This window comes from Pristiophorus japonicus, chromosome 16 (genome assembly GCF_044704955.1).
Source record: "Pristiophorus japonicus isolate sPriJap1 chromosome 16, sPriJap1.hap1, whole genome shotgun sequence".
NCBI lineage: Eukaryota > Metazoa > Chordata > Chondrichthyes > Pristiophoridae > Pristiophorus > Pristiophorus japonicus.
The window spans coordinates 29,460,720-29,488,603 of NC_091992.1; the positions used below are offsets into that span (position 1 = coordinate 29,460,720).

Here is a 27,884-nt window from a genome sequence, read left to right on the forward strand (position 1 = left end):
AGTCAACATGAATGCGTGACCATGGCCTGGTGGTCCAGGGCCACGGGCTGAGCGTGGCCTCCCTGGGGGCATTACCCAGCTGGGCACACGTCATGCACCTGCGAACACAGTGTTCCAGGTCTGAATCAATTCCAGGCCACCAAAAGTGTGACCGGGTAATGGCCTTCATCAGCACAATGCCTGGGTGCTCGCTGTGGAGTTACCTGATGAATGCCTCCCTGCCCTTCTGGGGCATAACTACCCGGCTGCCCCATAGTAGGCAGTCAGCTTGGATGGAGAGCTCACCCATCTGTCTGTGGAACGGTCTGACCTCCTCAGGGCATGCTCCGTGTGCAGGCGCCCAATCCCCAGTCAGGACACATTTCTTAATCAGGGATAGGAGGGGATCTCGATTTGTCCAGATTTTGATCTGGCGCGCTGTGATGGGGGAGCCTGCGCTGTCAAAGGCATCGACAGCCATGACCATCTCGGCGCTTTGCTCCGCTGCCCCCTCAGTGGTGGCCAGTGGAAGCCTGCTGAGTGCGTCAGCGCAATTTTCAGTGCCAGGCCAGTGCCGGATGGAGTAGTCATAAGCAGCCAGCGTGAGAGCCCATCGCTGTATGCGAGCTGATGCGTTGGCATTGACAGCCTTACTGTCTGACAACAGGGATGTTAATGGCTTGTGGTCCGTCTCTAATTCAAACTTCCTACCAAAGAGGTACTGATGCATTTTTTTTACACCATAGACACATGCAAGCGCTTCCTTCTCGACCATCCCATATCCCCGCTCTGCTTAAGAGAGTGACCTGGAGGCATAAGCCACAGATTGTAGTTGACCCTCAGCATTACCCTGCTGCAACACGCACCCAACCCCATAGGACGATACATCACATGTCAGAACCAATGTTTTACAGGGGTCGTACAGGGTCAACAACTTGTTTGAACAAAGTAGGTTTCGCGCCCGATCAAAAGCCCGTTCCTGACAGTCCTCCCAAAACCAATTGCAACCCTTACGCAGGAGCACGTGTAGTGGCTCCAACAACATGCTCAAGTTCGGCAGAAAGTTTCCGAAATAGTTCAACAGTCCCAGGAGTGAACGCAACTCCGATGTTTCGCAGGGCCTGGGTGCTCGTCGAATCGCCTCTGTTTTGGATTCGGTGGGCCGAATCCCATCTGTTGCAACCCTCCTGCCCAGAAACTCAACCTCAGGAGCTAAGAACACACATTTAGACCTTGAGTCGCAGGCCTACCCGGTCCAGTCGGCGTAGCACCTCCTCCAGGTTGTGGAGGTGTTCCTCGGTGTCTCGACCCGTGATGAGGATGTCGTCCTGGAATACGATCGTTCCAGGAATGGATTTAAGCAGGCTTTCCATGTTTCGTTGAAAAATCGCAGCCGCTGATCGAATGCCAAACAGGCACCTGTTATAAACGAACAGTCCCTTGTGCGTGATGATGGTGGTCAGTAGTTTAGATTCGTCGGCCAGTTCGTGGGTCATACAGGCTGAAGTGAGGTCCAACTTGATGAACAGCTTGCCGCCTGCCAACATGGCGAAGAGGTCCTCCACTCTTGGAAGCGAGTATTGATCTTGTTGGGACACCCGATTGATGGTGGCCTTGTAGTCACCACAAATCCTGACAGACCCATCTGCTTTTAGGGCGGGAACGATGGGGCTCGCCCAGTCGCCGAATTCAATGGGTGAGATGATGCCCTCTCTCAACAGCCGGTCCAATTCGCTCTCGGTCTTTTCCCGCATCACATACGGAACCGCTCTGGCTTTGTGGTGCACTGGCCTGGCGTTCGGGGTGATGTGTATCACTACTTTAATGCCTTTGAAAGTCCCGACTCCAGGTTGGAATAGTGAATCGAATTGTTGTAGGACTTGTGAGCATGAACTTCGCTCCACAGATGACATTGCGTGAACATCCCCCCATGTCCAGTTCATCTCGGCTAACCAGTTCCTCCCCAACAGTGCAGGACCATTGCCCGGGACAATCCAGAGCGGCAGCCGATTCACTAACCCATTGTGTGTGACAGCCAACATTGCACTGCCTAGCACCGGAATGATTTCTTTAGTGTAAGTCCGTAATTGTGTCTCAATACATGCTAATTTGGGTCTACTGGCTTTAAGTGGCCATAGCTTCTCAAATTGCTGAACGCCCATGAGTGACTGGCTGGCCCCAGTGTCCAGCTCCATGCGCACTGGGATACCATTTAATAAAACCCTCATCATCATTGGTGGCGTTTTGGTGTATCAACTGTGAATATTCACCACATAGGCCCGCTGAATCTCAGTGTCCATCGATTTGCCCCAAGAGTCAGTCATCCTGCCTCAAAGAACCCTCTTCTGGTCCATCCCCCTCATATATTAGTCTGGTTGCAGACTTCCTGCATATTCGAGCTAAGTGGCCACTGAGATTGCAGTTCCTGCAGACAAACTGTTGAAATCTGCAAGATCGAGCTGAGTGTTTTCCCCCACACCTCCAGCATGAGTTAAAATTTCCATTGTTGGGAACAAAGGGACTATGGCCAGGCATTCTGCGCTGACTATCCCTTTGACTGCGCTTACGTACCCTATTAGTGGGTGTCAATGGCCCCATCCCGGGCCGCATTGTCCACTGTGATGGCGTGAATGTCCGTTCAGCCTGCCATTGTTTCTGTTGAAGTCCTACTCTGGGTTCTATTGCTGCCTGAGGAGTGTCGGACTGCCCCTGCCTGCCTGCGGGGCTCTGAGTCGCATTGATGATGTTGATTCCCTGATCCATCGCCGCGTTAGAGGTGGGAATTGTGCATGTATATTATTTTCGTCTCTTCCTCCCCCGCCATGAAAGTTTGAGCTATCAACGCCGCCGCTTCCAAAGTCAAATCCTTGGTCTCAATTAATTTGCGGAAAATTCCCGCATGACCGATGCCCTCGATAAAGAAGTCCCTTAGCATCTCCCCCCTGCAGGTTACATACATGACAATGACCCCTCCAGGAAAGCCAGAAATGATGGAAGGAATCCTGGTCCTACCATGGTCCAGGATCCACATAGACTTTGCAGGTCCTTCCTGGGGAAGATGTTTTTAGTTGTGGTGGATGCATATTCGAAGTGGATAGAGTGAATATTCATGTCATCCAGCACATCCACAGCTACCATTGAGAATCTCAGTATCATGTTCGCGACACATGGTCTGCCTGACATCGTTGTTAGTGACTACGGGTCGTGCTTCACCAGTCAGGAGTTTCAAGAGTCCATGAAACTCAATGGTATCAAACATGTAAGGTCAGCACCGTTCAAATGATGAAGAGAGGTCTTAAGACCAAGCTATCTCTTGTACACCCTGACTTGAATATAGAAGAGAAAGTCAGCAAGGGTATCACGATCGCGCAGCTGTGTCACGCGATATTTCTGTAAATGATCCTGTATATGTTCTGAATTATGGTCAGGGTCCCAAGTGGATCGTTGGTACTGTCATGGCCAAGGAGGGCAACAGAGTATTTATTGTCAAGCTCAAAAATGGGCAAACATGCGGGAAACATATGGATCAGACAAAGCTGCGGCACACTGACGAACCGGAACAGTTGCAGGAAGAGATGATCAACGAGCAACCAACCTACTCCCAGTTATCAGAGGACTCAGTGGTCATCAGTGAATCGGGACTTTCAATCACTGACACATTCAATGAAAATGGACTTTCAATCCCTGACATGACCATTGCCACTCCCACCAGGTCAGCCACCCAGCCACCAGTCACAACAAACTCTGAACACTCACCCAAGGCTGGAGTTGAACTGAGACGGTCAACCCGGGAGCGTAAAACACCGAATTTATAAAAGACTGTGTTAATATCTTAGAGGGGGGTATTATCATGTATGTACTTTTGGGATCACTAGCCACTAGATGGTGTCACTATTGGAGGCCATTGGGCTGCACGCACGTGTGTGCAGCCCAAGTATAAAAGGCCAGCCATTTTGTATATTAGTCACTTTGGGCCTTAATAAAGCAGAGCTAGGTCATATCTCTTGGAATTAAACAGCACTCAGTCTAACAATTATTGCATACACAACAGTTTCACAACAAGTTTCGCAACAAGTTAACGTACAGAGCAATAGTTGTAATCAGATTCAATCAGTACAACTTTCCTGTACAAGTATAATAATACAAAATAAAGACACTACTGTCCCCACATCAGTAAGTTGTCTTACTTGACTTAAACAAGATGTCTTTTAAGTATCCTCCAGTATTAATAATCTCTTCAAGGCATTAAAGGCCCTCACAGCTTTTGTTTTAACAAACCTGACTACTAACATGTGGGTCTTTGTTCATCTCTTCGGGGGCTTGGATAATGGCCACTCCCCCTATCCAGGAATTGATCAAAAGAATTGCTAAGCAAGCCTGTTACTATACCTCCGCTCTCTCAAACTAGCTTCATGCAAAGCTGAACAGGAAGGAACATTTCACTTCCCTACAGTGTGGATTTGTGTTGGGAGCCCCTAGGATGAGATCATTCCCCTGTTGTTCCCAGTCCTGGGAACAGTACCAATGTCTGGCTTTAATACACATTTTCCAAATGCCTACAGTCTGTGCCCTTCCTTTTTAAGTCTGTGCAAATTCAATTTGTTTTAAAATCCAACACTTAAAAGTAACTCTCACTTTCAAATTCTTTCTGTGGACATATGGTCAAAAGAAAATCTTGAAAGGCGACTTTAGCCAGGACAGTCTCAATGCTGCAGGCAGGGAAAGCCAACCTGAGGGGATTTGAATAGAAAATTGTGGGAGAGCAGCTGCACGGTGACAATGCGTTCAAGGACCTTAGGGAAGAAAGGGATTTGAGAGAAGGGTAGGCAGACAGAATCAAAACAGGAAAAGTATATTTAAATGAAACATCCACATTAGATAAGTTGACGGTTTGATTAATTTAATTGATCAATCTAACAGTTAAGAAACTAATTGCATTGCAGCCACCATTTGGATTAGCCATCCACATACTAAATTTATCACAGAGCGAAGGAAATTTTATAAAGACATTAATATTACACCGCTGGCTGATGCCATTTTATTGTGAAATTACCTTGGCACCGTAAAATTACAACATACCAAAGCATCAAAATGTTTAATTTTGAAATCTTATGGCCCAGAGTGTAAGCTCCAACAAACCTTGAGCAGAAGAAAGAATTTCTTGGCAAGGAACATTAAGACTAGAAATGTAGGATAAAAAACAGGCCATGAGGGTCAGCTTTTTCTTTCATAGAGTTAGCTACTATACCATCTAGATGGAAGAAAGGAGAATTGCTAAATTATCCTTTGATGACTTTGATGCCTAAAAGGATTGGTGCTGGAGGGACATGGGTTATTTCTCCCTTCACTACCTGGGTGGTAATCTGGTGGAGGGGCTTACCTGCCCATTGTAAAAGCTGCCCAACCTAGCTCCTCTAGGTTTCTACAACAGATAGACAGTCCACTCTTCCAGTTATCACCCAGGTGGTGAAGATGAAAATGACCCCCATGGAGACTGTTGTGTATGGAAGAACTCCACGAAGCTGAGTACTGTGAGCTAAACTTAGTGTGACCTTAGTCTTCTTTATTACAACTCCAAAGTGCCGAAACAACATGGCAGCCAATCTTTGATACTGGCCCTGCACATGTGTGCAGGTGACCATTAGGACTCCCAACAGTCGCGCCCTCTGATGGCAAGTATTACATAGTTACATACATAACAGAGACAACAGTTGATAGTTTGTAATAAAATTCTGTTTAACAGCTCTAATAGTGGATTTACAGGGATTACAAGCAGTGATTAAATTGGCTTGCGAGACCTCGTTTGCACACGGGATCAGGGGAAATGGATTGCATCCTGTTGTATTCAAAAATCAGAAATGAATTACAAAGCTTAAAGTGTGCAAACAAAAAGCATTCTCTGACAATCCCACAAAATCACAAACAGTTCTATAGCATTGTTTTGTAAGGTCAAACGTGATAAAGCAAGCTGCACTCACAGGTAACATTTAATGGATGGTTTCATGTTCCTTATCGGGTAGGTAACTATTTTAATTTGTGTTTGTAAAGCACTCATAGGTTGTGTTTTCTTTGTAGGTTCATTTCCTTTGGTATATAAGAAAAATAGATCTTGATGGTACAAATGTAGTTTCCACATTCAGAGTTCATTTGTTACTGTTCCAATTTTCAAGCTGCACGAACCAGTTCTCTAATGCCTGACACAAATGAGCACTCCCATAAATGAGCTCTCACTCCTCAACAAACCGAAATGTGAATTATATGCCCAATATCTGGGAAGGTCATGTTACCCAGAGTTGAACAGAACAACCTTGTTATTGTAACTTGCTCACTGGAAATGATACAGGATAATGGTTGAATAAGCATTCCATTAGACAATGTAGCTTAGACGGTAGTTTATAAATTAGATTTATTGAACGATGAAACTTAAACAGAAGAAGGAAGTTGCAACAAGCAGATTTTATTAACTTACAACATAAAACCAAAGCCTTTCCACCATCTACAAGGCATAAGTCAGGGTGAGTGCAGCTCCAACAGCACTCAAGAAGCTCGACATCATCCAGGACAAAGCAGCCCGCTTGACTGGCATCCCATCCACCACCTTAAATATTCACTTCCTCCATCACCGATGTACTGTGTATACAATCTACAAGATGCACTGCAGCAACTCACCAAGGCTTCTTCGGCAGCACCTCCCAAACCTGCAACATCTATCACCTAGAAGGACAAGGACAGCATAGAAATATAGAAAATAGGTGCAGGAGTAGGCCATTTGGTCCTTCGAGCCTGCACCGCCATTCAATGAGTTCATGGCTGAACATGCAACTTCAGTACCCCATTCCTGCTTTCTCGCCATACCCCTTGATCCCCCTGGTAGTAAGGATTACATCTAACTCCTTTTTGAATATATTTAGTGAATTGGCCTCAACAACTTTCTGTGGTAGAGAATTCCACAGGTTCACCACTCTCTGGGTGAAGAAGTTTCTCCTCATCTCGGTCCTAAATGGCTTACCCCTTATCCTTAGCCTGTGACCCCTGGTTCTGGACTTCCCCAACATTGGGAACATTCTTCCCGCATCTAACCTGTCTAAACCCGTCAGAATTTTAAACGTTTCTATGAGATCCCCTCTCATTCTTCTGAACTCCAGTGAATACAAGCCCAGTTGATCCAGTCTTTCTTGATATGTCAGTCCCGCCATCCCGGGAATCAGTCTGGTGAACCTTTGCTGCACCCCCTCAATAGCAAGAATGTCCTTCCTCAAGTTAGGAGACCAAAACTCTACACAATACTCCAGGTGTGGCCTCACCAAGGCCCTGTACAACTGTAGTAACACCTCCCTGCCCCTGTACTCAAATCCCCTCGCTATGAAGGCCAACATGCCATTTGCTTTCTAAACCGCCTGCTGTACCTGCATGCCAACCTTCAATGAATGATGTACCATGACACCCAGGTCTCGTTGCATCTCACCTTTTCCTAATCTGTCACCATTCAGATAATAGTCTGTCTTTCTGTTTTTACCACCAAAGTGGATAACCTCACATTTATCCACATTATACTTCATCTGCCATGCATTTGCCCACTCACCTAACCTATCCAAGACACTCTGCAGCCTCATAGCATCCTCCTCGCAGCTCACACTGCCACACAACTTAGTGTCATCCGCAAATTTGGAGATACTACATTTAATCCCCTCGTCTAAATCATTAATGTACAATGTAAACAGCTGGGGCCCGAGCACAGAATCTTGCGGTACCCCACTAGTCACTGCCTGCCATTCTGAAAAGTACCCATTTACTCCTACTCTTTGCTTCCTGCCTGCCAACCAGTTCTCAATCAAAGCAGGCGCATGGGAACACTGTTATGTCTTTAGATGCTCTGATAATGACTCCACGAGGCAAGGTGTTGTACTTGAACTTAGTCCTTTATTGATAACTCCAGAGTGAGGATCACACATGGTGGCCTGCCTTTTATATTCAGCCAGGCACACCTGTACAGGTAACCTACAAGTCTCCCACTGCTGTACCCTCTGGTGGCACACCTTGTAATAGTACAAACAGTAACCATGTAGGATACATGACATCACTCTCCCCCAAGCCTTTAGTGCAAATCGCCTCTGCATTGACTGTGCTCTGGGCTTAGCTCTATCTGGTTGACCCTTAGCGGGTTGTTTTTATCTTGGGTGAGTGGTTGGTGTTGCGTGTGTGTCCCTGACCACTCCATTCTCTCCCCTCCCTCTCCCCCCCTCCCACATATAGATTATGCCAGAGGCTCATTACATTCAGAGACATTCAAGTCTAGAAAAACAAGTTTGCATTACATTTGTGGTTCAGTTGTGAGATAAGTACATTAGACTGGTGAGATACATTATCGATACGAACTGGGGATCGGTAACCAGTGCGTAAGGACAAGCTAGTTCCAGAACTGCTGGGTGGTGTCCAGGCAGTCTGGTGGTGGCGCGGTGCTCAGTGCTGGCAGTGGGAACCCGGTTGGCTCAGGTTGCCTGCTCTCGGGGCTGTTGCCGTTGCTCCTAGCGTCGGGCAGGTTCACAGATGCCTGTGACCTCCCTGTCCTTCCTTTGCGCCCCGGGTCGCTGCTGCTCCCTGAGGAGCTGTCGTCTAGCAGTGCACAGGGAACTGCTGACTCGATAGCCTGGGCGTTATTTGGGTTGGGATCCTGGCTGGTCCCGGTCCCCTTTGGGAGAACTGTAGCGGGTGGCCTTTCATTCCCGGGTATGGCCTTGGTGGCGATGGAGTCTGGGGGCTACCTCTTAGCACAGTTTGGTTTTTCAGGCTCGTGGCAGTTGGTGCCATCAGGTGCCTGTGAGGCGGAGCCAATCGGGGGCAGGGTATCGATACCGTTGCCGTTGCCCTCCTGAGATTGCTTGCTCTGCAGCTTGTATATATTAGCTGTTTGTGGCCACACTCCATGGTGCATCACACTGGTCCCAGGGATGCAGGCTACAGCGTTGGGTAGCTCGCTGGACCTGTGTGCTCCCGATGGGCGTTTGCCCGCTGCATTGGCTGTATGCAATTGAAATCCTACATTGCACAACATTTCATTACTTATTGTGAATAACCTGTAGCTCCAATCGCAATCGCGCGACTTTTCCTTGCTTATTGCATGTATACAACTCTGATCATCAATTATACATTTTACATCTAACTCACAGTTGCTCTTACATTGTTTGAAAATGTGGAACTGTCCCTTTAAGTGTGGTGGGTTGCAGGCCTCCTTTAAGAGAGCCTTGCTTTCTTTACCCCAATCTTCTTCTCCGTTTGGTGCCACATGTTGCCCCATCAGCGCTGCACCTCGTGGTCTGGCCGCCGCCATCTTTTTCTTCAGCGCCTCACCTCGTGGTTCGGGCGCCATTTTTCCTCCATCCACGATGTCGACTGCGGTGATCCTCTTCTCCCCGGGTTCTGCCACTGAAGCTGGGAAGTCGCCTTTGGATCCGATTTTCTTCCTCGGGAGTCCTGGCACTGGAGCCTGGAAGGTGCGTTCGGGTCGTCCCAGCTGGATCATCTCCACACAGTCGTGCTGCGCGGCCTGTGCCTCGGGTGCTGTGCTGGTCTGCTCTCTGGTGCCGGATCCAACCTCAGGTGAGGGCTTGCTTTGTCTCTGAGCGCAGAGGACGTCGATCGCTGGAGGAGTGAAGTCTTCCCACTTCCAATGGATCTTCTCCATCCACCTTCTTCCGAGTAGCGTTGGCCCATCACCTGCAACAATCCACAGAGATAACTTGTGCACCACGCCACCATGGAGTACCTTTACATCTGCACTACCAACGACTGAGATAAGTTCATCGGTGTAGGTGCGCAGCTTTGCCTGAACCGGGACCAACTTGGGTCGTTCAGCTTGATTGTCCCATAGCCTCTCAAAGGCTTCTTGTTTCATTACTAACTGGCTCGCCCCCGTGTCCACTTCCATGAAGACTGGAACACAATCTATCTCGACTTCCATCCTCAACGGGGAACACTCGGAGGTGCAGGTAAACATGCTATATACCTCGTCGTAGGGTTGAGCTGCCTCTCTGCCTACCGTTTCATAATCTGCTCTGGATTCATGGCCATCTGCAGACTCGTCGTCGACACAGAGTCATATTTCTCTTACGCATTCGCTGGAGGTGGTCCTCTGTGCTGCAGCCTTTGCATACATAGTCTTTAAAACGGCACTGGTGAGGCCTGTGATTCCCTCCACAACGCCAGCATGGGGCTACTCAGTTAGACCCCCTCGGTGGATTCTGAGTTAAGGGACTCGGGGGCCTGTTCTCTCTTCCCTGAGAAGGTTCGCATGCTACAGTCCAGCCTCTAAAAGGTGCCACTCTGTGTACAGTACTTGCCGGGTTTGAGTCCTGAAGATGGGTCATTTGCCTCGAGCCGCAGGTCGAGGTCATGAATGCCTGGCTCACAGAGATGGCCTTCTGCAGTGTGACTGTGGTATCCGTCGACAGTAGCTTATGAAGAAGGCCCTCATGGCTGATTCCAATGACAAAAATGTCCCGCAGCGCTTCGGTGAGGTGGTCGCCAAAATCACACGGTGCCACCAGCCACCTGAGGTCTGCAGCGTATTTCGCGATTTCCTGGCCTTCGGGCCGTCGGTGGGTGTAGAACCGGTGTCTGGCTGTGAGGATGCTTTCCTTGGGCTTGAGTTACTCATGGATCAGTGTTACGAGCTCCTCGTACGTCTTGGTCATTATCTTCGCTGGTGCCAGCAAGTTCCTGATGAGGCCATAGACAGTGGGCCCACAACTGGTTAGCAGGATAGCTCTGCGCTTGCCAGCCAGTGTGGCCGGGTTGTCTCCTGCCAGGTCGTTTGCTGTGAAGAAATAGTCGATACTCTCCACAAAGGTGTCCCAATCATCACCATCGGCGAACTGCTGCAACATACCAAGGGTAGCCATTTTCGCGTGAAAGTCCGTAATCTCGTCGCCAATTGTTATGTCGTTAGATGCTCTGATAATGACTCCATGAGGCAATGTGTTGTACTTGAACTGTAGTGACCTTAGTCCTTTATTGATAACTCCAGAGTGAGGATCACACATGGTGACCTGCCTTTTATACTAGGCCAGGCACACCTGTACAGGTAACCTACAAGTCTCCCACTGCTGTGCCCTCTGGTGGCACACCTTGTAATAGTACAAACAGTAACCATGTAGGATACATGACAAACACCACCACCTCCACGTTCCCCTCCAAGTCACACACTATCCTGACTTGGAAGTACAGGGTATATCACTGTTCCTTCATCGTCGCTGGGTCAAAATTCTGGAACTCCCTCCCGAACATCATTGTGGGAATACCTTCACCACACGGACTGCAGCGGTTCAAGAAGGCGGCTCATCACCACCTTCTCAAGGGCAATTAGGGATAGGCAATAAATGCTGGCCTTGTCAGCGATGCCCACATCCCGTGAACGAATAAAAAAAACCTCATAATTCCTGATTATACAGCAATAACAGACTCTTTGCTAATTCTCCTAATAACAATAAATCTGGACCAGCACCTGTAATACCACGGTTATATGTGATGTTGAACCTATCGCAGAGCTTTTATGTGTACACTTTTTCATAGGGTGCAGTCAGTAGAACTGAAAGAATTAGTGAGAAGAGATTCTCTTTAAAATTATGAACTGGAGTTTCCTTCGCCTGCCAGAATTGCGCTGGGGGTGGGGTGAATCTTCATCCTGCCCATTTGACACCACTGGAAAGCAATGGCATTTTCCCGGAGATAGCCTCATTTGATACACAGGTTGGGTTTTCACTGGTATATGATGAGTGCCAGCCAATGGCTCAGTTGGTAGCACCTTCACCTTTGAGTCAGAAGGTTGTGGGTTTACGTCCCACGCCAGAGACTTGAGCACAAAGCTCTTGGCTGACACTCCAGTGTGGTGCTGAGGGAGTGCTGCACTGAGGAAGGTGCCGTCTTTCCGATGGGATGTTAAACCAAGGCCCCGTCTGCTTTCTCAGGTGAACGTAAAAGATCCCATGGCACTATTTCGAAGAAGAGCATGGGAGTTACCCCGGTGTCCTGGCCAGAATTTATCCCTCAATCATAATCATTTAAATCAGATTATCTGGGCTTTATCACAGTGCTGTTTGTGGGAGCTTGCTGAGCACTAATTGGCTGCTGCGTTTCCTACATTACAGCAGTGACTACACTTTTTTTTAAAAGTACTACATTGGCTGTAAAGCGCTTTGGGATGTCTGGTAATTGTGAAAGGCGCTATATAAATGCAAGCCTTTCTTTTGGAAATCCCACTCCTAAGTGGAGTATCGTCGCTGAGAGGGAGGAAATTGTGGTTTCAGTGAGGCATTTCAAAGGTTTCATCTGCTTATGTCCAGATCTACTTGAAATTGAGAAGACAGATAGAGCCAAAAGAGGGTTGAAGTGGCTTAAGGAAGAGCAAACTTGCTATGGCAACAGCTCCAGGCACTTAGACACTTCTGTGGATGTTCTGTAGAGATAAGGGCAGAGACGAGTGGCTGGATTTTTGGATCTTCTCCACTCCGATTTTCGCCCGGAGTAGCGGTAATGGTGGCTGTGAGGGGTCTTGGCCGGGTGATCAGCCTCCAGCACCCTGCAGCGATCCTCAGATCCGGTTTAGTAGTGGCGCTGAGCAGCACCGCCTGGAAAAGCTGCGGCCAGTGTGCAACGCCCCTGGTTGCGACATCGGCGCGAGTTTCGATTCTTGCCTGACCCGTGCACCCCAGCAGTCACTGCCTGGGAAATCAGGGGGTCCAACGACCCCGACAGCGAAGAGGTAAGTAATGGACTCCAAAGGTAAGTGTGATTGTTTTTTCTTTTCCTTTCTTTTAAGGTGGGCAATGTTTTGGGAATGTTTTTGTCGTATTATTTTTTAGGTTTGCTCGCTCTCTAGGTGTTTCTCGGCCCGGCCTGGCTCTTTAGCTCGGGAGTTTCCCATCCTAACGCCCTAAGACAGGTGTACAATGCCTCCCTTAGTGCTGTGCCCCCTGACTTAGGGCCCAGCTGCCCAAACTTACCTACTGAGGCACAAACTATTCCCGGGCGCTAACTTTCCCGCCTTGCCGCCATTATCCCCCTAAAAACATCAAAACCGAAAATCCATCTCCTAATCTTTAGCAACCAAGACAGGAAGCCGAGAAGATGGTGGTGCAGGGACTATGAAAAGAGGTGACTCAGGCAGTCTGTGCCACTTTGACCAACCCACTTGTGGCAACACAGTGCTGGCCAACGTTAAGTGGAAATATACAACCTGAAAGAATGCTGGAAGCATGACTCACCTTCATACATATCATGCCCTTACAATGCAAATAGCAAAATGAATGTGACAGGCAATGTTCACAAGATAGCTTACACCCTGCACACACAGTCCTTTGCCATCAGTAAACTGTGCCTTATCCCACTGCCTGAGAACAAGGGGCTAGTTTTAGACTCAAAAGAGAATGGATTACTGCATAGCCTGTGTCTGAACATATTGTTGCCATGAAATGGTTGTAAACACCTGGGTGAAATTAACTGCTGTGCCACTTGAGTGCCTTTAGCAATCCATATTCCCGTTCCAAAGGAAAATGTCTCCCACAATCAGCAGTGCCACAGAGCGAGGAACGCCTATCATCAGAGCAGTTAATGAGTATGAGGAGGAAGTGTTTAAACTCCTTATGAGACAAACTGGGACGACACTGGGAGATGGGGAAGTTGAAGACTGTCTACAGAACAGTGAGCTCTTACAGTCTCTGAACATTGAGTTTAATTGTCAAAGTTGCATGTGATAGTCCATCCTCCTAAATGTATTCCCTAGGTAGCTTTCCTAGGTAATGCTGAGCCTGAAGATGACCAGTCTTGAGCAGTCTGGCACATTCAGTTCGATCATTTCTGCACCAGCCTCACCGTGCCCAATATGCCCCCAACCTTGCCATCTCCCGTGGCAAGAGCAGAGTGCCTGCTCAGTCCTCCATGGTCTCTCCTCAAAGGGCACGAGAGGTTTCAGGTTGTGGGTGCACCCTCCTTTGGCCTGCCTTCTGTGGGCATTGTGCACTATTTGTGTGCCAAGTGTACCAACTGGGAGATATGAAATAAGAGCTATCATCCTGCTAAAGTGGAGGAAAGGGTTTTAGGGTTGTGCATGCCAGTAGTTGCTGTTAAAGGAGATGTATAGCCATATTGTAAAATCCCCAATTAGTGCCCTCCCTTAACCAGAGTGTATTGTGAAGAGTTAGCTCATTGCTGTTGCATTAGAGTGATGAGTGTGCTGGCGCCATGGAAGATAAGGGATACGGGCTGGTGTATTATGTTGCCTCCTTGGTCAAGTCATTAAACTTTTTAGCAGGGTGCTAGAATGGTTTTCATTTACTTCACATGGCAGGACACATGGCTTAACAGACATACAAGTTTCCACATCAAATTAAAGATGTTTCATTCAAGGCAATTGGACATGTACTTGAAGAGGACTAAATTGAAGAGTTATGAGGAAAAAGCTGGGGTGTGGGATTAAATTGGACAGCTCTTTCAAAGAGCCAGCACAGGCGTGATGGGCCAAATGGCCTCCTTGTGTTCTATAAGATTCTATGATACTATGACGTAATTTAATTCATAGCTTGGCAGCCCAATTTCATCTGCAAGCAGAGTTCGGGCAACGATCAGAAGGCTAAGTTTGTCTTTCTCGCTCTCTCTCTCTGACGCACAGAGATTCTGTGCAAGCCTACAAATGGGTACAGCCTGTAACTGAGGAAGACATGACAGTTTACTTGGGAACAATCATCTTGAAAATTAATTTTCACCTTAAACGGTGGCAGTGTCATATTTTATTATTTTAATAGATTGCGGAAAATAGGAAAATTTATGAATGTTGCTGTGAAAGTTACATTCTGTTTATTCGTGTATTTTATGTACATAAACCAGTTTGTTGGTTTACACTTATGCCATGTCTCACTAGAATGCTTTTCGGTCTGCATTCCATAAAGACAGGAGATTGCACATGGCAGGACAACAACAACAACTTGTATTTATATAGCGCCTTTAACATCCCAAGGCACTTCACAGGAGTATTATGCAACAAAACTTTGACAGTACCCACAAGACAATCTAGTGGAAGACCGTGAATTTATTATTTATTTCAATATTTTCATTTGTAAAAGTTTGCAATTGAACATTTGTTGCAATGCCTTCATCATCGCTGGGTCAAAATGCTGGAACTCCCTATAACACTATCATGAGAGAACCATCGTTACAAGAACCAGAGTTCAAAAAGAAATACCATTGCCACCTTCTCAGCGCAATTATGGATGTGCAATAAATGTGGTTTGCCAGGTTTGACCACATCCTGTGAACAAATATAAAGAAACACTTTGCTACGTTTAAAAGATTATTGTCAATTAAAGGCTCAGGGGTGCATGCTTGACAATGCTACTGTGAGTCATCGATATATGTGAGTGAATTGTCCTGTGTGGGAAAATGTTACTGCAGTTTTTTCATGACTGTCTTTTAGCAGTTTGTTGGATCTACCAAACTATCAGGTTCCATCTCTCCTCTTTGTCACAATCATTTGAATCATCTTACTCCTTTCTCCTCCTCCTTCTCAAACAGCAAAATGGGTTCTACACCCAACAAGTCAACTGTTACTAAGGAGATACATGAATCATTCATTAAAGATGAAATAGCAGCGCATTTGGAAAGCAGTGACAGGATCAATCCAAGCCAGCATTGATTTATGAAAGAGAAATCATGCTTGACAAATCTTCTAGAATTTTTTGAGGATGTAACTAGTAGAGTGGACAAGGGAGAACCAGTGGATGTGGTGTATTTGGACTTTCAAAAGGCTTTTGACAAGGTCCCACACAAGAGATTGGTGTGCAAAATTAAAGCACATGGTATTGAGGGTAATGTATTGATGTGGATAGAGAACTGGTTGGCAGACAGGAAGCAGAGAGTTGGGATAAACGGATCCTTTTCAGAATGGCAGGCAGTGACTAGTGGGGTACCGCAGGGATCAGTGCTGGGATCCCAGCTATTTACAATATACATCAATGATTTAGATGAAGGAATTGAGTGTAATATCTCCAAGTTTGCAAATGACACTAAGCTGGGTGGCGGTGTGAGCTGTGAGGGGGATGCTGAGAGGCTGCAGGGTGACTTGGACAGGTTAGGTGAGTGGGCAAATGCAGTATAATGTAGATAAATGCGAGGTTATCCACTTTGGTGGCAAAAACACGAAGGCAGAATATTATCTGAATGGCAGCAGATTAGGAAAAGGGGAGGTGCAACGAGACCTGTGTGTCATGGTACATCAGTCATTGAAAGTTGGCAGGCGGTGAAGAAGGCAAATGGCATGTTGGCCTTCATAGCTAGGGGATTTGAGTATAGGAGCAGGGAGGTCTTACTACAGTTGTACAGGGCCTTGGTGAGGCTGCACTTGGAATATTGTGTTGAGTTTTGGTCTCCTAATCTGAGGAAGGGCGTTCTTGCTATTGAGGGAGTGCAGTGAAGGTGCACCAGACTGATTCCCGGGATGGCAGGACTGACATATGAGGAGAGACTGGATCGACTGGGCCTGTATTCACTGGAGTTTAGAAGGATGAGCGGGGATCTCATAGAAACATATAAAATTCTGATGGGACTGGACAGGTTAGATGCAGGAAGAATGTTCCCGATGTTGGAAAAGTCCAGAACCAGGGGACACAGTCTAAGAATAAGGGGTAAGCCATTTAGGACTGAGATGAGGAGGAACCTCTTCACTCAGAGAGTTGTTAACCTGTGGAATTCTCTACCGCAGAGAGTTGTTGATGCCAGTTCTTTAGACATGGCCCTTATGGCTAAAGGGATCAAGGGGTATGGAGAGAAAGCAGGAATGGGGTACTGAAGTTTCATGATCAGCCATGATCATATTGAATGGTGTTGCAGGCTTGAAGAGCCGAATGGCCTACTCCCGCACCTATTTTCTATGTTTCTATGAATACAACAACATAGAAACCATTACCATAATATTGAGAATCTGTATTTTTAGAAGCCTACACTGCATTGGACTTTAAACGCCATTTTCATTTAGAATTTATAAAATGCAGAAACAACATTACAATGCAACATTAAAATATGTTGGAGTGTGGGACTAAATTGGACAGCTCTTTCAAAGAGCCGTCACAGGCATGATGGTACATAGTGTACACAGTGTGAACATGTAGTGTACATAGAAAGAATGAGGAGAGGACATATAAACTGAATGGTATAATCCTAAAGGGGGTGCACAAACAGAGAGACCTGGGGGTATGTGTGCATAAATCGTTAAAGGTGACAGGGCATTTAAAAGGGCTTATGGGATCCTGGGCTTCATAAATCGAGGTATAGGGCCCGAAATTCAGTACCGCTGGAAAGCTGGTGCATCCATCACCTTTTTGTGGCCATTAGCACCAAAATATTTTCCTGGCTAGGCCATCCCATATTCAGCTCCAAAAGTGAACAAATGGGTTAAGAACATAAGAACATAAGAAATAGGAGCAGGAGTAGGTCATACAGCCCGTCGAGCCTACTCCGCCATTCAATAAGATCATGGCTGATCTGATCATGGATTCAGCTCCACTTCACCCACATCGGTAGTGGGTAAAATGATGGAATCAATTATTAAGGATGTCATAGCAGGGCATTTGGAAAGAGGTGACATGATAGGTCCAATCAGCATGGATTTGTGAAAGGGAAATCATGCTTGACAAATCTTCTGGAATTTTTTGAGGATGTTTCCAGTAGCGTGGACAAGGGGTATTCAGTTGATGTGGTGTATTTGGACTTTCAGAAGGCTTTCGACGAGGTCCCACACAAGAGATGAATGTGCAAAGTTAAAGCACATGGGATTGGGGGTAGTGTGCTGACGTGGATTGAGAACTGGTTGGCAGACAGGAAGCAAAGAGTAGGAGTAAATGGGTACTTTTCAGAATGGCAGGCAGTGCCTAGTGGGGTACTGCAAGGTTCTGTGCTGGGGCCCCAGCTGTTTACATTGTACATTCATGATTTAGACGAGGGGATTAAATGTAGTATCCCCAAATTTGCAGATGACACTAAGTTGGGTGGCAGTGTGAGCTGCGAGGAGGATGCTATGAGGCTGCAGAGTGACTTGGATAGGTTAGGTGAGTGGGCAAATGCATGGCAGATGAAGTATAATGTGGATAAATGTGAAGTTATCCACTTTGGTTGTAAAAAGAGAGAGACAGACTATTATCTGAATGGTGACAGATTAGAAAAAGGGGAGGTGCAACGAGACTTGGGTGTCATGGTACATCAGTCATTGAAGGTTGGCATGCAGGTACAGCAGGTGGTTAAGAAAGCAAATGGTATGTTGGCCTTCATAGCGAGGGGATTTGAGTACAGGGGCAGGGAGGTGTTACTACAGTTGTACAGGGCCTTGGTGAGGCCACACCTGAAGTATTGTGTACAGTTTTGGTCTCTTAACTTGAGGAAGGACATTCTTGCTATTGAGGGAGTGCACCGAAGGTTCACCAGACTGATTCTCGGAATGGCGGGACTGACATATCAAGAAAGACTGGATCAACTGGGCTTGGAGTTCAGAAGAATGAGAGGGGATCTCATAGAAATTTTTAAAATTCTGACGGATTTAGACAGGTTAGATGCAGGAAGAATGTTCCCGATGTTGGGGAAGTCCAGAACCAGTGGTCACAGTCTAAGGATAAGGGGTAAGCTATTTAGGACCGAGATGAGGAGAAACTTCTTCACCCAGAGAGTGGTGAACCTATGGAATTCTCTATCACAGAAAGTTGTTGAGGCCAATTCACTAAATACATTCAAAAAGGAGTTAGATGTAGTCCTTACTACTAGGGGGATCAAGAGGTATGGCGAGAAAGCAGGAATGGGGTACTGAAGTTGCATGTTCAGCCATGAACTCATTGAATGGCGGTGCAGGCTCGAAGGGCCGAATGGCCTACTCCTGCACCCATTTTCTATGTTTCTATGTTTCCACTTCCCTGCCCACTCCCCATAACCCCTAATTCCCTTATCGTCGAAGAAACTGTCTATTTCTGTCTTAAATTTATTCAATGTCCCAGCTTCCACAGCTCTCTGAGGCAGCGAATTCCACAGATTTACAATCCTCTGAGAGAAGAAATTTCTCCTCATCTCAGTTTTAAATGGGCGGCCCTTTATTCTAAGATCATGCCCTCTAGTTCTAGTCTCCCCTATCAGTGGAAACATCCTCTCTGCATCCACCTTGTCAAGCCCCCTCATAATCTTATACGTTTCACTAAGATCACCTCTCATTCTTCTGAATTCGAATGAGTAGAGGCCCAACCTACTCAACCTTTCCTCATAAGTCAACCCCCTCATCTCCGGAATCAACCAAGTGAACCTTCTCTGAACTGCCTTCAAAGCAAGTATATCCTTTCATAAATATGGAAACCAAAACTGCACGCAGTATTCCAGGTGTGGCCTCACCAATACCCTGTACAACTGTAGCAAGACTTCCCTGCTTTTATACTCCATCTCCTTTGCAATAAAAGCTAAGATTCCATTGGCCTTCCTGATCACTTGCTGTACCTGCATATTATCCTTTTGTGTTTCATGCACAAGGACTCCCAGGCCCCGTTGTACTGCGGCACTTTGCAATCTTTCTCCATTTAAATAATAACTTGCTCTTTGGAAGGGTTGCAGTGCTAATGAACCCTTCCAAAGTTTAAGCGTTATCACCACTGAGAAATTCAGCATGCAGGTAAGGGTTTCTAATGAGCCAGCTGCTCCCTGGCCTTTTTAAAGGCCTGGGTTTGCAGCAAGGCACTGAGCAGGGAAGGAGGTTGAAAGGATGGCTGGCGTAAGAGGTGCAAGGAAAGCCAATCGGTTCACTGATCTGGAGCTGGAGACACTGATGGATGGTGTGGAAGACAGAAGAAGAATACTGTTTCCTGACGTGGGGAGACCTGGCAGATCGCCAGTACATAATGCATGGAGGGAGATTACAGGGGAGGTGTCAGGCACCTCCATATATGTGAGGGTGCACCCTCCCAGGAGGGTGCTGGGCAGTCTGCACCCGGCCCTTCCAGGGTGGCAATGGGTCGACGCCGCCTAGCTCTGGGGCGGCGGGGATCCTCCGCCTCCTCCTCTTCCTCCTCAGGTGGTATTGCTGGCTTGACCTCTCATGCTCTCTCGTGCTGGCCAGGTTGTGCAGCATGCAGCAGACCACGACGATGATGGAGATCTGTTGAGGAGAGTACTGCAAGGTACCACCAGAGCGGTCCAGGCACTGGCCTCCACAATGCTGATGGCGACGCCTTCTCCTGCGTGCCGCCCTGCTTCTGGCCAGGTGTACCAGGTGTCATCCTCCCAACACTCCTCCCATCCTCAGGGTGAACCCTGCCAAGCAGGTCTCTGCAGCCCACAGGCCTCTACTAAAGAGTCAGACATGAAAGTTGAACAAAATATGTGCAAACCTCTGAACAGCACTCAGCAGGCTGAATGGAGCCAAAACAATTAATAAAACTATATGAAAAGATAAATACAGTGGATGATGTAATCTGGCATAAAAACACCAATAATAAAACTATGAAAAGATAAATAGAGTGGATGATGTAATCTGAAGTAATTAATAAAACTATGAAAAGATAAATAGAGTGGATGATGTAATCTGAAGTAATTAATAAAACTATGAAAAGATAAATTCAGTGGATGCTGGAATCTGAAATAAAAACACTAAAATTAATAAAACGATTTTCCTATCAAAGGGTCACAATCGCGGAAACACTCCAGCGGTGTCGTCTTTGAGCACCGCATCGAATACCTCGTGGGGGCATTGCCAGGAAAAGTCTTATCCTTTTGCAGCTGAAGATCCTTGTCCTTGACGCTTTTCAGTGGCCCGCACGCTGCAGAGCCACCGCTGGAAAGTTCCCTTTACAGCGGCTTCACCATGCCGTTTCCAGCGGAAGTGCACACCGCTCAAACCCCCCCCCCCCCCACCCCCGAGCTGAATATGGCTCAGGGAGGGAAAATCATCCGACCGCAGCAGCTGATCAATTTTTTCGATCAGCCGCCCAACCCCCGCAGTTGCCGTCAATTTCAGGGACAGTCAATTTCGGCTCCATAGGGTACAAAAGTGTGGAAGTCATGATGAACCTGTATAAAACACTGGTTCACTCCAACAGTGTCCAATTGTGGGCACCACTTTAGGGAGGGTGTGAAGGCCTTAGAGAGGGTGCAGAAAAGATTTACAAGAATGATTCCAGGAATGAGGGACTTCAGTTATGTTGGTAGACTGGAGAAGCTGTGGTTGTTCTCCTTGCAGCAGAGAAGATTGAGAGGAGATTTGATGGAGGTGTTCAAAATCATGAGGGATCTGGACAGAGTAGATAGAGAGAAACTTTTCCCATTGGCCGAAGGGTCGAGAATCAGAAGACACTGATTTAAGGGAATTGGCAAAAGAACCAAAGGCGTTGTAAGAAAAAACTTTTTACACAGCAAGTGGTTGGGTTCTGGAATGCACGGCCTGAGAGGGTGGTGGAGGCAGACTCAATCTTATCTTTCAAAAAGGAAGTGGCTAAGTATCTGAATGAAAAAAATTTGCAGGGCTACAGGGAAAGGGCAGGGGAGTGGGGCTAGCTGAGAGTCGGCACGGGCTCGACGGGCCAAATGGTCTTCTTCCGTGCTGTAAACATTCTATGATTCTATGATATTTCAATTACAAGAGAAAGTTAAGGGTTACGTGACATGCAAACTTTTAATAGAGAAGCAGGAACCTATTAAATAATATAAAAGATCAACAGTGAGGCAATTAAAAGATATTGTAAAAACAAAAGAACATGCATAATTATTTTACAACCAGCAATTTACAACCTTTCAGACTCAACATTGAGTTCAACAATTTCAGATCATAACCACTGCTACCATTTTGTCGAACTGCAGGTGCTGTTGCCATTTATAGCTCCTCCAGACCTATCTTTTGTTTCTTTACTTGTCCCATCACCACCCCCTTTTGCCTTGCACCATCATCCCTTTCGCCATTTAATTACTCCTGCCTTCCACCCTATTACAGACCTTTCCCTTGTATTCTTTCCTCCATCACTCCTAACCCACCCCGCTCCCCCCACCCCGCTTTCTCTGCCCCTGTACTTGCTTAAAACCTGTTACATCTCTAACTTTCACCAATTCAGATGAAACATTAACTCTGTTTCTCCCTCCACAGATGCTGTCTGACTTGCTGAGTACTTAGAATCATTGAATCTTACAGCACAGGAGGCCACCATTCAGCCCGTCCCACCTGTGCTGCCCCTTTGAAAGAGAACAACCCCAGCTTCCCCAGTCTATCAACGTAACTGAAGTCCCTCATTCCTCGAATCATACTCGTAGATCTTTTCTGTACCCTCTCTAAGTCCTTCCTAAAGTGTGGTGCCAGAATTGGACACAGTACTCCAGCTGGGGCCGAACCAGTGTTTTATACAGGTTCATCATAATTTCCTTGCTTTTGTACTCTATACCTCTATTTATGAAGCCCAGGATCCCGTAAGCCCTTTTAACCGCTTTCTCAACCTGCCCTGCCACCTTCAATGAATTATACACACGTACCCTGAGGCCTCTCTGTTCGTGCACCCGCTATATGATTGGACCATTTAGTTTATATGCCTTCTCCTCATTCTTTGTACCAAAATGCATCACTTCATACTTTTCTGCATTAAATTCCATCTGCCATGTGTCTGCCCATTTCACTAGCCTGTCTATTTCTTCCTGAAGTCTAGCACTATCCTCCTCACTGTTCACTATTCTTCCAGGTTTTGTGTCATCTGCAAATGTTGAAATTGTGCCCTGTACACCCACGTCCAAGTCATTAATTATATCAAGAAAAGCAGTGGACCTAGAACCAACCCCTGGGGGACACCACTACATATCTTCCTCCAGTCTGAAAAACAACCGTTCACCACTATTCTGTTTCCTGTCACTTAACCAATTTCAAATCCAGGCTGCCACTGTCCCTTTTGTTCCACGGGCTTCAATTTTGCTGACAAGCCTATTATGTGGCACACTGTTGAACGCCTTTTGGAAATCCATGTACACTACGTCAACTGCATTACCCTCATCAACCATACAAGCACAATTTGCCTTTCACAAATCCGTGCTGGCTTTTCTTAAGTAATCCACCCCGATCCAAGTGACTGTTAATATTGTCCCTAATTACTGTTTCTAAAAGCTTCCCCACTACTGAGGTTTTTACCTTGACTATTAATAGTTGAATCTTTGATTGGTACTCTATTTAGATTTGTAATAATTTGCCAAATGAAATAGAGTTTACATTACTATTTTTATAATGCCAGTAATGCTTGTGGATGTTTTAGATGAGTGGGTTAAATGTACTAATGAATGCACTGCTCTGCATCATCTTTTAGATGTAAAAGCAAAACTCTATGGAATGCTGGAAATGCACAACAGGTGGATCAACATCAGAAAGAGAAAAGAAAGGTTTATTATAGACACAGCTACCAGAGGATGAAAGAAACGTATCCCATCCAACAAGAACAGAAAATGCTGAAACACTCAGCAGGTCAGGTGTAAATCTTTGTCAGAATTTTCCAGCATTTTCTGTTTTTATTTTAGATTTCCAGCAGCTACTCAATTTTGTTCTTTTGTAGTTTCATCCAATCTTTTTGTCAGGGGTATATGTCCTGCTCCTGCTCTGATGCTGGAATTACCTCTGCTATCATGTCCACCCACCCAAGTGGTTGTATCTCTGAAGGTAAGGTTTCAGCTAGGGATCACCTTCATCACAACTGCTTCTCACCAGAAAGGTTCACTTGTCGCGCTTTCAGTATATTCTGTTTTTGTAATAATTATATACCAAGACATTTTCAGGTTGGTTTAGGTTGAACAACATTATAGCGGCTTTCGTTCATGGTTAGAAATATTGCTGCGTAAATATAGAAGACTGAGATGAGGAGAAACTTCTTCACTCGGAGGGTGGTGAATCTTTGGAATTACCTACCCCAGTGGGCTGTGGAAACTCGGTCTTTGAGTATATTCAAGGCAGAGATCGATAGATTTTTGAATATTAAGGGAATCAAGGGATATGGGGACAGTGCAGGAAAGTGGAGTTGAGATCGATGATCAGCCATGATCTTATCGAATGGCAGGCTGGGCTCAAGGGGCCGAATGGCCTACTCCTGCTCCTAATTCTTATGTTCATATGTTCTTAATCGAATGACTGGAAACATTGCAAAAGCTGGATACATTGCAACACCTGGAAACTGGAAGAACTAGACACATTTATCTGGTCACTGTCACATTCCTGTTTGTGGGAGCTTATGTGCAAATTGGCTGCCGTGTTTCTCACATTACAACAGTGACTACAGTCCAAAAGTATTTCATTGGCTGTAAAGAGTTTTGAGACATCCGGTGGTCGTGAAAGGCGCTATATAAATCCAAATCTTTCTTTCTTAAATGGCATAATAGTAAAAGGTGCGGTAACATGGTGATCATATTATTGGATTAATAATCCAGAGACACGAGTTCAAATGCCACCGTGGCAGCTGGGGAATTTAAATTCAGTTAATTAGATAAATCTGGAATAAAAAGCTAGTATCGGTAACGGTGATCTTGAAACTACCGGATTGTCATAAATCCCAACTCGTTCACTAATGTCCTTTAGGGAAGGAAATCTGCCGCCCTTACCTGGTCTAGCCTGTATGTGACCCCAGACCCACAATGTGGTTGACTCTCAACTACCCTCTGTGGTTCAAGAAGGCAGCTCACCACCACCTTCTGAAGGGCAATTAGGGATGGGCAATAAATACCGGCCTTACCAGCGAAGTCCACATCTCAAGAACAAAATTTTAAACAGCAATAGGTCAGAGATTCAACTTCAGGTGTTTGTTGAGTTTATTTATCCCAGCAGGAAAAAGTAACTTCTGGAGGGGGAGGAAAAAGGAAAAAAAAACATTGGGGAAAAATAAAAATCTGTTGCAACCTTCATGACTTAATTAATACTGCAGACATTCATAAACTGGTGCCAAAGAATAATTGAGTTTCATGGGCCTCTACTTTCATAAACTACAGTATATGGAGAGCCCAAATACCCTTTTGCGACCGTTAGAATTGTGGAATGCACTTAAGTTTAAAGTGGTAAACTGCAAGCTTCGACGATTCTTCGATCAAAAAGAACTTGCAGGGTCTTCATTGTGACCCATAGATTGACAGCCCGTGTCATCATGCGGGGCGTGGCGGTTCCTAGGAGACCAGCTTGTTACACAGTCGCCGAGTGTTTTCCCTGGCGTTGGTTCGGCGAACTATAGACACTTACTTACTCGCGCTCTCTCAGCCCCCAGTGCTGTCCTCCTGGCACTCACTGCTGCCTGCAACCCGCGACTGTCGCCGGCTGCTGAACGGAGCAGGGGGCTGCTCGCAGCGTACCTTGCGCCCCTCTTTCTAAACCAGCCAATTCATTCTGTACGATGGGGATAGGCAAATCCAAATCAGGTACCGAGAATAGCGAGAAAGGCACACACTCATGTGTCAGAAAAAACCCTGTTGCACCTTGGATTAGGAGCGAAGTTGTGGTTCAAAGACGTTTGCATAATTTTGACTACTATTTATGAAACCTTATCTCGAGTTTACTTGTTAGTGTTGTGCATGTGAAATGATATAGTAATGTTTCATTTTTCCAGTAAAAATTTGAGCTCTTTAATGTATTTTAAATACTAATTATTGATGTTTCTGTTGTGTCAATGGGCACCACTCTATTAGACATAGTAAAGAAAACGAATTTAAAAGCATTTTTATAATACTTAGCAATTTGTCAGTAATAATTAGGGATTCAAATTCAACAACATTAGTACATTGCTGCGAGTAGTGTCGAGTCAAATAAATTAAATCAGGTGTGCTTTTACATTGAAAAACACTTCAACTGAATCTCCCAACATACATGGCACTTGGAATTCTTGCCGCTAGCCCGCCTCTGGTTCAACGTGCCTGTGTGTTCAGGGTTTACAGATGAAGCTAGTCTGATAATTCACAATAAATAAAGCCGCGTTATGGTCAGTGCCATGAATAGGGCGTAAATAGTTTATCCTCGCTATACTGTTTACTATGCGTTAGATAAGTAGTGAAACTGATTAACGTTAGATGTGAATATATCCATGAATGTATGAAATGTATATATTGTATCTTGGGAGTAAAGGGTTATGGGGAGTGGGCAGGGAAGTGGAGCTGAATCCATGATCAGATCAGCCATGATCTCATTGAATGGCGGAGCAGGCTCGAGGGGCCAAATGGCCTGCTCTACTCCTGCTCCTATTTCTTATGTTCTTATGGTCATGGGGATTCCATTTACGTACGGAATCCCCATAAGCATGATAGGAATCACCTCATTAAATAAAAAATTTTTTCTTACTGGTCGTTCTCCTGTGGTGTTGCACATAGGTGGTCAATATTCAGGTCAAGCAGGCTAGAAAGTGTTGGGATATCTGGACCAAGAGGTAGACAGGCTGGGGAAGGAGACAGGGAGAGGAGGACAGGAGTTGGTGCATGGGAGGAAAGGAAGGTTAGAGGTAGAGGTTGCAGGGCAGGAGAAAAAAGTGGAGGAGAGGGAGCAACATACTTTAATAAAGAGGTTCATGGCATTTGTCCAGGGCTCATTCAGGGGTGGAGAGGAAGAGGAGAGTGAGGTGGATGAGGGGTGGGGGGAGAGTGAAGGGGATGAGGGGAGGGGTGGGGGGAGAGTGAAGGGGATGAGGGGAGGGGTGGGGAGAGCGAGGCGGATGAGGGGAGGGGTGGGGGAGAGTGAGGCGGATGAGGGGAGGGGTGGGGGAGAGTGAGGCGGATGAGGGGAGGGGTGGGGGAGAGTGAGGCGGATGAGGGGAGGGGTGGGGGAGAGTGAGGCGGATGAGGGGAGGGGTGGGGGAGAGTGAGGCGGATGAGGGGAGGGGTGGGGGAGAGTGAGGCGGATGAGGGGAGGGGTGGGGGAGAGTGAGGCGGATGAGGGGAGGGGTGGGGGAGAGTGAGGCGGATGAGGGGAGGGGTGGGGGAGAGTGAGGCGGATGAGGGGAGGGGTGGGGGAGAGTGAGGCGGATGAGGGGAGGGGTGGGGGAGAGTGAGGCGGATGAGGGGAGGGGTGGGGGAGAGTGAGGCGGATGAGGGGAGGGGTGGGGGAGAGTGAGGCGGATGAGGGGAGGGGTGGGGGAGAGTGAGGCGGATGAGGGGAGGGGTGGGGGAGAGAGGCGGATGAGGGGAGGGGTGGGGGAGAGAGGCGGATGAGGGGAGGGGTGGGGGAGAGAGGCGGATGAGGGGAGGGGTGGGGGAGAGTGAGGCGGATGAGGGGAGGGGTGGGGAGAGTGAGGCGGATGAGGGGAGGGGTGGGGGAAGAGTGTGAGGCGGATGAGGGGAGGGGTAGGGGAGAGTGAGGCGGATGAGGGGAGGGGTGGGGAGAGTGAGGCGGATGAGGGGAGGGGTGGGGAGAGTGAGGCGGATGAGGGGAGGGGTGGGGGAGAGTGTGAGGCGAATGAGGCGAGGGGTGGGGGAGAGTGAGGCGGATGAGGGGAGGAGTGGGGGAGAGTGAGGCGGATGAGGGGAGGGGTGGGGGAGAGTGAGACGGATGAGGGGAGGGGTGGGGGAGAGTGAGGCGGATGAGGGGAGGGGTGGGGGAGAGTGAGGCGGATGAGGGGAGGGGTGGGGGAGAGTGAGGCGGATGAGGGGAGGGGTGGGGGAGAGTGAGGCGGATGAGGGGAGGGGTGGGGGAGAGTGAGGCGGATGAGGGGAGGGGTGGGGGAGAGTGAGGCGGATGAGGGGAGGGGTGGGGGAGAGTGAGGCGGATGAGGGGAGGGGTGGGGGAGAGTGAGGCGGATGAGGGGAGGGGTGGGGGAGAGTGAGGCGGATGAGGGGAGGGGTGGGGGAGAGTGAGGCGGATGAGGGGAGGGGTGGGGGGAGAATGAGGCGGATGAGGGGAGGGGTGGGGGAGAGTGAGGCGG

The 27,884-nt window shown here is 47.1% G+C and overlaps 1 protein-coding gene across 1 annotated transcript in view; it reads left to right on the forward strand.

Annotated features, from left to right (window-relative positions):
• aifm4 (apoptosis inducing factor mitochondria associated 4) overlaps positions 1 to 27,884 on the forward strand; it is a 160,734-nt gene that overhangs the window by 30,614 nt on the left and 102,236 nt on the right. Inside the window, exon 2 of the mRNA XM_070857165.1 lies at positions 23,316 to 23,470. Within this exon, the coding sequence (XP_070713266.1) occupies positions 23,416 to 23,470 (55 nt within the window). The 5' untranslated portion in view covers positions 23,316 to 23,415. The remainder of the gene's footprint in view (positions 1 to 23,315; positions 23,471 to 27,884) is intronic.